The following is a 10,872-nucleotide window of genomic DNA, read 5'->3' on the forward strand; positions in this document are numbered from 1 at the left end:
TATCTCTCTCTCTCTCTATATATATATATATATACATATACATATACATATATTTAGATATCTAAAAGAGTGTTTGGTTGGTTTTGTTTTGGTGTTGCTCATATAGAGCACATTTGCACATCTGTTGTTAGTTTTAAAAACTAAAATCCTTAAACCGGTTTACTTTAAACCTGGTTTAATTCAAGTTCAGTATCACCACACTTAGTGGTTCACTTTGAATATCAAAATGCAAAGGCCCCGTCCCCCGTCCCCCCCGCCGGCCACCTTGTCATCTAAAATAAAATCATCATGTACATGCAGCACAAATGAAGACATGGCCCATGACCTCCTCATCCTCCAGACACAGCACCAGCTGCCAGCGAGTTGGCCAACCCTAAATTTGTCATCTTTTTCTGGGGGCGCCTGAAGTCTCTACAAACGCCCCTGCTACTAAAAAAACATTAACTGCATTAACCATCGTATATTTCGAATAAATTCCATTTAAGCGGCGCGCGCGGGTCGTGCCAGTCTGCAGCATCTCCCCCCCCCCACCCTCACCCACCCCGCACATGTGAGAGTCTGGTCACAGTAGAACTCCAGCCTTCCTCCTCCTCCTCCTCTTCATCCTTCTCCTCACTGCAGCGCTCAGCTCCACACACACACACACACACACACACACGGACACCTGCTTTTGAAGGAGCACCTGTGAAAATGTAAGTATTTGCTGTGTTTTCCTCGCCTCGTGTCGTCATGTTGCGCGTGTGGCGATTGACGCGTGCCGCGCGCCTCCGCAGCAATGGAATCTCGGTGAATAAATGCCAAGTTTAATGTCAAAGAGACAGTTGGAAACAAAGGTCCTCGTTCGCACGGAGGCATTTTGTGTTCTGCCAATCAGGTTGTATGATTGGGACATTCCGATTGTGTATGTAGCCTATAATTGTGTGTTGTGGATTATTATTGCAAAAAAAAAAAAAAACTGTGCCAAGTGCAGCAGCTGCAGCTGTGCTGTTGTGTTGCACTCCCATCACTCTGGGCACAATTGATTGTATTTCTGTGCACAGATTGTGTAGTTTTAGCCACCGTGTGTGTGTGTGTGTGTGTGTGACACAGACAAAGAAGCATCAGTGAGCTGGCATTGAACTTGACCTCTACTCTCTGAGGGAATTCAGCTTATACTACTATTATTATTATTTTCATTGTGTACAGTTTAAAGCACTCGGTAGTCTTTCCTTGTGGTTGGATGGATGTGAGTTTATCTCAGCATCACCACACACACACACACACACACACACACACACACACACAGCCGGTTACATAACATCACTTGCTCTGAAATCAGAGTGGAAAAGAATAGATGAACCAGACACCAGCTTATCCACTGTCTGACATGATTAAATCAACGACAGGTTGACTTGATAATGAGAATGACTGTGGTCCTAAGTGAGTGAGTGAGTGAGTGAGTGAGGCTGCTGGGCCGGTTATGTAACAGTGAATTGAGGAGGCCTGAGCGAGGCATTGTGCTTGTTGAGCTGCACCATTGTTCCCGAAACAAGTGAAGGGACCACGAGGCTTCTCTGCGCGTCCACCCCGACTCTTCACCACATATTTCACGTTAACCCTGATGCGAGCTGATGTCTCGTATAAACTGCCGGGCAGGAAAAACGACAACACAAGCTCTCGTGTCTTTGTTCTGTATCAACACAGCCGGTCTCAGGGTGTCCTCGAATCATGGAAGATGCTCACTGAGCTGTGTTTGTAAAAAGAAAAGAAAGCATGCACAAGCGAGAAATATTGACCTTTAACATCACGTTTCAATTTGAAAAAAGTCAGAATTCGGTGGTTTATGTTGCAAGGATTAAGGTTTATTAAAAATAAGAATGAGGGCTGAACCATTATTTGTTTGAAAAATCACAATTCTAAACAACAAAGGCTGCAAATTTAATATTAATAGTGGTCAGTATTTTGATGGCATAATAACTAACTGTATGATTTTAATTCTACTTTTATAGCACAAACTTGTTTCAGAATTCTCATATGAAAATGAAAAAGTGATTTTTCTTTTAGTTAAAATAATTTAAAGATTCTGGGAAAACAGGTCACGATTCCCTCATAATCTGAGGGATTAATTAATTCATTCATGCAATTGCATTGCAATAGACTTTGTTTGGTGGAAGTCATTTTGACACAGGCAGGTGTTTCTGATCACATGAATGAGGGCTTTAAGAACCGTCATCACTGTGATCAGTAGCACCTGTGTTTAACCACTCTGAGGTCAAACGTGCGGCCATCAAAAAAGGACAAATTTAAAATACTGCATCTGTTTTGTTGGATAGAACTTGTTGCTGTAGAAGCTCTGGTTTCACTCGCGTGCTGTGTCCTGTTATGAACAGACACCTCCCTTTGTCCTGCTATTTTAGTAGGTCATTAATATGAATGACCTTTATATGATATGCAATCCAGATTAAAATCTTTATTTAGGAACTTTATTCATAAGGCAGTTCAGATATGTTGCTGAAATAATCTTTCAGCCCTCAACTCTATTAATCTATCCATCCATTTAATTTCTATTGTCAATTTAAATAACGTAGTTGTCTAAGTGTTATTATGTGGGTATACATTGGGGGAGGATATTGATCAGCATGTGGCCTTAAAATGAGGATGTGCTACTTTTCTTTGTGTGGAAAAAAACGTTACAATGTGACAGCAAATGGTTTCATGTGTGTCGTATCAACATTTCTCAAATGTCGTAGTTCACAATTATTTGAGGCAGAATTCCAAAACAGAGGTCACAAGGTCAGTTGTGCTTGGATCTAACTGTTGTATAAAACCAGTGCCGTCTTGAGTCATAAGACACACACTAAAGTCCCCTCTAGAGTGGTAAAAACAGGAGGAAGTGCCTCTAAAGCAAAATATAAATAAAAAAAATCAAATCTTTCTAAAGGAGTTTCCACGGCCAGCCTGCCTTGGGCCCCAGGTTGCACTTTGGACAAAGGCCTTAAGCATACTAGTTACACCTACCCCACCGGTGCACAATAGGTGCCCTCTTAAATTCTGCCCCTGCCCTTCCAAATGTCTGTGCACGCCACAGACTGATATAAGTGCATTCTCACACTTGAATGACTGTAAAATGTACGCGGACCGCACTCGGGCAATGTTTTCAGCTGCAAATGCAGTAACCGTTTTAAAGCTGCGGTGTGTAACTTCTGTTGTCATAACACTGCTGTGTTTTGCTCTGGCCCAGATTTCACACCTCAGGTGATTCTGCAGAGCTTTTTTGAAAGGAAGGTCATAGTCTAGGCCAGTGGTCACCAACTTTTGTGAGTCCAAAATCCCTGACTTATTTTTGGGATCTGAAGGGAAAGTCCTTAAGATCTTTTGATGACTGGCCATATTGTCTTTGTTTGGGTATGTCACTACTTTAGTCATGTTTCAGAGAACAGTTCCTTAACCTAACTGCTTCCATCATGGTACGTATGATGCGGTTTGGAACCGTTGGAGTTGGTTATTTTGGTACTAGTTCTAATGGAAACACAGTGGTGATGTAAAACGCATCACTCTGTGTCTCCACAGACACCAAAACAAAATGCCCCTACACTGAGAAACATAACAACACAAGGTCATGTGGAGCTGATAGACTTAATCAGCATTGTGTGAACTGTAACGGACATTTGTTTATTTTGAAAAGCCACACGTTACAGCTTTAAATACTTCAGGTTATTTTAACGAATTCCTTTAAAAAGTCTGTCCTCATGTATTTACAGGGTTTAAGCTGCATTAGCCGGCATTCGGTTGTTTTTCATCTTACAACCAAACAGCCATTTTGCTTTTCTCTCATTTCTAGATGAACTCCTGTGTGTTGGTCACGTCTCCTTTCATCACAAGATCAGACTTTGTGATGTGACTGTGCTCTGCTGCTGCACACAGCTACAACCCCTTGTGACTGGTTTATGTGGCGCTGAGCCTCAAAAATGGACCAAATGGCTTTTTTATGTGTATGGAAAATGAAATAGATGGTGAGGTGTGAACACTGTGTAACAACTTTAATATCCACTGCCACTGAAATCGCTCAAACAACCCTTTTAGGAGGCGTTTTCTGACTACTATGTTCTGGGAAAGTGTGGAAATGGTATGAATGTCATACCACCATGATCTGTGATGAGTGACCAATGTTATAATGCAGGGGTGTCAAACATACGGCCCGGGGGCCAGAACCGGCCCGTCAGAGGGTCCAATCCAATGCTCCAGATACCCGTGACTAAATGTTTGTGCCTTTATAGATCCAGTGTGCTGTGTAAATAGTAAATTTAGGCATGATATTGTTGAAATTGCACTTATATTTCTCAAGACATTTCATGTTTTGTAAAATTATCCTTCATTAAATGTAAAACAAAGGAGAAAAAACAAAGGAGTTCTTGTTGTTCATAGGTTATTATTCTATTATTTTGCTATTTTTACTGGTCCGGCCCCCTTGAGATCAAATTGTGCTGTATGTGGTCCCTGAACAAAAATGAGTTTGACACCCCTGTTATAATGGCTACCAATGTATAACTATAGTAATAACGCTTGGTATCAGTGCTAATTTCCCCTCAATAAATTTGATTTTATATTGGATTTGATATTCAGTTTCCTGGTGCATCATTAAATATATTATTTACATTAAAACTGATCCCAAATTAGTTACATTAATGTGCTATTTCCATGATATATCCACACAGTGCAACTCTACAGTCCAGTCATTAGTGATAATTCAAACTCCAACTTTAAAAAAACACCATATGAGTTGAAAATATACAAATATATAAATATAAATGTTTAGACGCGCATCAGGTTGTTTGAAGGAATTACCAAGTTGTCCTGCAGAGGGAGCTGTGAGCTCAGCTTGGCCTGCATCCATATGTCATCTCCATCAGAAGAACAGCGATGTTATGAGTCAAGCGAAATTTGGGCTGAGGATACAGGGAATAGCCTATACTAAAAGATCGAGCTAAAGATTTTCTAAATTGATATATGGATCTTTCAAATTAAGATCAATATGAATCATAGAATACATTTTTTATAATCTCAGGATTTTCTTTAAATAGCCATTAATGATTTAACTGAAAATTTGGTGCACACATACAATGATAGTGAGAATAATAATTAGCCGTATGTTCATGTTCAATGTGTGTTTTAAAACTGGGGTAGGCGACACATTCGGGCTTTATTGATCAATATTTCCATAATAAACTTTCTTCTTCTTCTTCTTCCAATAAGTCTGCCCTCTACAGTTTGAAGTTCCCCAATCACATTTGGAAGTTTTAAATCACAGTTCTTCTCGTCCTCTCATCTCCTCGGTCTCATCGTCTTCTCGGCCCTCTTCATCACATCTCTGAGCCCAGTTCAGAGTTCTTTATCGCAGCTTAAAGTTCTTACAACTTCAGTGCAGCTCCAAGTTCTCCACCCAACTTACTTAATCTGCAGTTCCCCCTTGGCTGTTCTTCAGCACAGAAGTTCAAAGCTTCCCATTGCAGATCAATTCACTCTGTTTCTAAACTTGGGGAAACTTTTGATAAACATCAAAGGTCATCAAAGACTTCTAATTAGTTGATTACCCATTATCTCTCACAACGTATTGGTTCCACTCATCATTCTTCAGACCAGAGACCACAGTACTGTTTGTTAAACGATCACTGGACCGCCTAGAAAGACTCTCTCCTCCATCTTTGAGCTTCAGACACAAAGGTTGGCAGGTCATGCTCTCTAGGGCCCTCACACACTTTCCTCCGTTTGAGTGGCTCCCCCTGTGGCCACTGGCTGTACTGCCCAGGCTGCAGGACATGAAGAAGAAGGATAGCCTTTGATCACCCAATTTAATAGAGCCACAGAGGTTTTTTGCATTTAAATAAAATGAGAATTACTGTTATTGAAGGCCCAACCCCTTGAAATAAAGGTGTAGCTTTGTTTGCTGCTGCACACAACCGTCCAGACACATCACTGGTCCCCACACACAGCTTATTTTATGACGTATGATGATGATGATGATGATGATGATGATGACACATGTCCCCCTGTGTGTCTCTCCTGCAGTTGCCATCATGTCCTCAGTTCAGCAGAAACTCATCAGTCCTCTGACCAGCGAGGCCGCCGAGCCTCCCAGGAACAAGGTGACGGTGGTGGGAGTGGGCATGGTGGGCATGGCCTGCGCCGTCAGCATCCTGCTGAGGGTAAGATGCAACAACGCGCAAACTCATGGTCTTTACATAAAGTATGTATGTATATGATACACGTGCCAGTATGGTCTTGTGTATCCCACAGACTTATAGCCTTGTTCCCACCAAGCAGTACAGCTTGGTTCACTGCTGTTTATTCATCTTTTTGAGTGTTAAAGGTTGTGAAGGCTACCAAAACAATCATTCCATACTGCCCCAGTTTTAGCACTGTTCTGTTGGGTACCCAGCACCTAAAGGACACACTGTCGTCCAGTCAATGGTAGTCGTATTAGTCAAAAACCCAAAAATTCTGAATATTTCCTGGGTGGAGATATAAATAAGATATTTGCTGCCTGTAATTCTATGAGATCTTTACCGTTCCGAAACATACTGAGGCAGACTACACTGTGCTGTACAGCTCACGCTTACGCAAGGTGTTAGGACAGTTGAATGGAAAGTTGTTTTCAGACATGAACTCACCGAACAGAAATGGATCATTAAAAGTTTCCCTGCGGTTGCTTGATGTACGTAGACTGTGCCTACACAGAACAAGCGTCTAGTCGGTGTTGTGGACACTGTATACTGTCTCGATCCACCGTTAACGTGAGATTCCAAGATCTGACAAAGACTGACTTGACCAAGATCCCAAGGATTTGAATTTGAGGGAATAGGCCCTGGAAAGTCCTTGAATTTGATGTCACCCAAGGTGTGGGGAACCCTGACAACTTTGATATTGTCGTTTTTCACGCATGACCAACAAAACTCATCCCTGTTATTTGTGTTTCTGCTGTGGTCAGGACCTGTGTGACGAGCTGGCCCTCGTCGACGTGATGGAAGACCGTCTGAAAGGGGAGATGATGGACCTGCAGCACGGCAGCCTCTTCCTCAAGACCTCCAAGATCGTTGCTGACAAAGGTCAGGAGCTGCTGCTGCACTATACAGGATAACCCATATCTTTGAGATGAGTTTCGAACACTGACTGCATTATTATTAGACTCTGTCTCCATTAAGTGCTTTTGTTATCAGAAGCCAGAGGTGATTACAGGGAATGTAACCTCCAGGCTTGGAAGTGTCACTGCCAGTCACAGCTCAGGCGAATATGCATTAAAGGCATAGTTCAGGTTTGTTTAAGTGTGGTTATATGAGGCCATATTATTGTCGACACTGATTTGTCAAGTGCGTCACTTAGCGTGCCACAGTCTGTAAAAACCAGATGCTGAATGTCACGGATAATATGGCTGCCAGTGGGGACATAAGGAAAAACGTGTTTTAGCCACTTGTCTGCCTACAATATTAAAAAAAAAAAGAATACATAGAGAAAATCAGTGATTTTACATCACAGAACACAGGTGAATTACAAACTTCAGGCTCCAGCTGGAAAGACCGGACAGGACTCTTTAAGGACTGTTCATTAATATACATACTATATACTCTAAATACTGTACATTAAAGATCATAAATGATATAAATCTACTAACTCTCCTCCAGACTACGCAGTGACAGCTAACTCCCGCGTGGTCGTGGTGACGGCCGGTGTTCGCCAGCAGGAGGGAGAGAGTCGCCTCAACCTGGTGCAGAGGAACGTCAACGTCTTCAAGTCCATCATCCCCCAGATCATCAAGCACAGCCCCAACTGCACGCTCATCGTCGTCTCCAACCCTGGTAAATACACTCACTGTCATCTTGTGTCATCCGTGTTGGCATGTCGCGTGTAAGTACGTACAAATGACCGCTTAACGCTCCACAGTGGACGTGCTCACCTATGTCACCTGGAAGCTGAGCGGTCTGCCCAAGCACCGCGTCATCGGCAGCGGCACCAACCTGGACTCGGCCCGCTTTCGCTACCTGATGGCCGAGCGGCTCGGCATCCACACCAGCTCCTTCAACGGCTGGGTGCTGGGCGAGCACGGAGACACGAGTGGTGGGTACACACCACTGACGCACACGGGCGACAGGTTGTATATATAAATACTGTGTTCATACAACATCACTGTTTCCAGTGCCTGTGTGGAGTGGCGCGAACGTGGCCGGAGTCAACCTGCAGAAGCTGAATCCTGACATCGGCACAGACGCTGATAAAGAGCAGTGGAAGGCCACACACAAGGCTGTTGTGGACAGGTACGCAGCAGTGTGTGTACTTACCTCTAGAACCATGGTTCTCAAACTGTGGCATGGGTACCACCAGCGGTGCGCGAGCTTCCTCTGGTGGTACTTTTTCTGTTCTACTGTATAGGGTATGTGTTCGGAGTGGAGCTGAGGAATTTTGACGTAGAGCGTAGAAAATGAGACAATTACTACTACTACTACTAATAATAATAATAACAATAATAATAATAATAATCTCTCGTTCCATCTTAACCCTTATTACACAGAGCATTTTGGCTGCTTTTTTCGATTACTATGTTTTAAACATACAGTATAAATAGAGGCTATAAGAATGTGCAGTATAGACTGTCTTATATCCTTTTTTTCAGCACAACCTAGGCAATCTGATAGAAAAGAAATAAATTTTCACCAACTATATAAACACACCTGAGCAAAAACTGCTCATAATCTTTAAAATCGGATTGAATTTGCGAAATCTGGAAATACTGTGACCTATGAACGAGACATACAACTCCAGGAAGAGGAGGAGGATGAGAGAGCAAATTGTCTTATTGGGAATAAATCTGCCTCCTGTGACTTTGCTCGGCCTATTTACGTCACTGTGGTACTTTGAAAACCACTGCTCTAGAACATTTTCTGGCATAAACACTGACCCTGGCAGGACCGGTCGTCCTCATTGAGATCAAACCTTATGTTGAAGAACCTAGTTTCTGGGGTAGTGGATAAGTTAAGAACTAAGATGTGAATTGTGGTTAGGTTGGTTAGGAATAATGCTTTTTTTTGGCTGTCAAAATGAATGGAAATCAATGCAGTTTCTTAAGAATAGCTGTGCAAACCTGTGTATGTGTATGTGTGTGTGTGTGTGTGTGTGTATCACAATAAATCATTATATTATCACTATATCGTTTAAAGGTTATTGTTCTCTGTGTATTTGGCCAGTAGAGAGAGAAATAAACTGTTAGATGAAGACACATGCTGGAACAGAAAATACATTTACAAATAAATCAGGATGGCCTCTGAGGAGTTCAAATGCAGTGAAACTTCAGCAGATCAGAGGATCAGATGAGGGAGCAGCGTTTAATCTGTCCCGGCGATGGATTTGCGTTCATGCATGCTCAGGAATGTGGTCACGTGTGTCTTTACACCACCTCTGAATGGGGTTTCTGTGATCAATCTGAGCATTCAGGACTCATAGGGTACTTTCAGACTGGTCTAGAAGGTTTATATACATATATAAACATATAATTTGTTTAATATGTTTCCACTTAGCTGAGTATTGCGTTGTGTTTCAGTGCCTACGAGGTGATCAAGCTGAAGGGCTTCACCAACTGGGCCATCGGCCTGAGCGTGGCCGACCTGACCGAGAGCATCGTCAAGAACATGAGCCGCGTTCACCCCGTCTCCACCATGGTCAAGGTCAGTCACACGAACACAGTATTGGCTCATGGATCCGCCACCGTTGCATGATTGTTGTTGTCCGGATCACAACCATTATCACCAGCCACTGGTGGTGATTCTGTCATTGTTCTGTGAACAAAATCTGAAAGGAGAGAGTTGCCTGTACATAAGTTTCAATATTTTGCTCATTGAGACAAATACTACTTTTTTTTTATGTTTTGTAGTGTTCAAATATCAAATTTAACACACAAAAACTGGTGTCCATGTACAACTACAGTGTTTTTCTTCGTTTTAAGTTGGGGATACACTATTTTGACATGCAGTAAATTAGGTGTTAAAGTGTTAATGAATGTGTGAATGGCAAATTTGTAGTGTAAAGCAGCTTTGAGTGGTCACCAAAGACTGGAAAAGTGCTGTAGGAACACAGACTATATTTATTTTAGAGACAACATAGACGTATTTGCTCACACATACTCATTCCCAGAAAGTATTATAAATATTAAATAATAGGTATTTTTCTAAATGTTGCGTGACTCCTTTAACTATAATGACACTAATCACCTCCCATACTGCTATATTCCTACATTTGAGCCTCTTTCGCACTCACCTGTGTGTGTTTGTGTTTCGTCAGGACATGTACGGTATCGACGAGCAGGTCTTCCTGTCTCTGCCCTGCGTGCTGAACAGCAGCGGCGTGAGCAGCGTCATCAACATGACGCTGACCGACGCCGAGGTGGCCCAGCTGAGGAAGAGCGCCGACACACTGTGGGGCATCCAGAAGGACCTCAAGGACATTTGAACATACACAGCGGTGATGCTGGAGCCAGCTGACGAGCACACACTCCTTTTATATTACACCCATTTCTGTATTTAAGACTATGTTAGGACATGTAAGGTCTGTATGGGTCCTTGTGATTTGGCTGTTTTTAGACCAGGATCAAGCACAATTGTCAAAAAGTGTCATAGTCCCCCTCTTCCTCTTCCTCTTCTTCGTCCTCACTGCACAGTTTATTTCATCAACCGTGAGAAGGGAAAAAAGTACTAAACCAAACACACAGTGCTTCCCTGCCTAAAACATTTAAAAATAGTGTGGACGAGAGGAGGGACCTCACTGGCTATATCCAGCTCAAGTTGGTTTGAAGTCTGTCACTTTATGTGTGTGAGAAAGTGTAACGTAAATAAACTGATGCTTGTGAGGAGG

General features: G+C 42.4%; 1 protein-coding gene across 1 annotated transcript; it reads left to right on the forward strand.

The window, feature by feature from the left end:
* The first annotated feature begins 551 nt into the window (after positions 1-551).
* On the forward strand, positions 552-10,870 carry ldhba (lactate dehydrogenase Ba). Its single transcript, XM_044021625.1, has 8 exons — positions 552-692; positions 6,046-6,182; positions 6,965-7,082; positions 7,656-7,829; positions 7,915-8,088; positions 8,168-8,285; positions 9,566-9,689; positions 10,303-10,870. Exons 2-8 carry the CDS (start codon positions 6,054-6,056, stop codon positions 10,468-10,470), a joined length of 1,005 nt encoding a protein of 334 aa, XP_043877560.1. The 5' UTR covers positions 552-692; positions 6,046-6,053; the 3' UTR covers positions 10,471-10,870.
* Positions 10,871-10,872: the final 2 nt, after the last annotated feature.

The sequence above is a fragment of the Solea senegalensis genome, linkage group LG3, assembly GCF_019176455.1.
Source record: "Solea senegalensis isolate Sse05_10M linkage group LG3, IFAPA_SoseM_1, whole genome shotgun sequence".
Classification (NCBI taxonomy): Eukaryota; Metazoa; Chordata; class Actinopteri; order Pleuronectiformes; family Soleidae; genus Solea; species Solea senegalensis.

Excerpts from the sequence above, each read along its gene's own strand:
- ldhba (XM_044021625.1), top strand. The coding sequence starts at position 6,054 with ATGTCCTCAGTTCAGCAGAAACTCATCAGTCCTCTGACCAGCGAGGCC. Across the intron at positions 7,830-7,914 it reads CATCGTCGTCTCCAACCCTG|TGGACGTGCTCACCTATGTC; the intron begins GTAAATACACTC and ends AACGCTCCACAG. Across the intron at positions 8,089-8,167 it reads CGAGCACGGAGACACGAGTG|TGCCTGTGTGGAGTGGCGCG; the intron begins GTGGGTACACAC and ends CACTGTTTCCAG.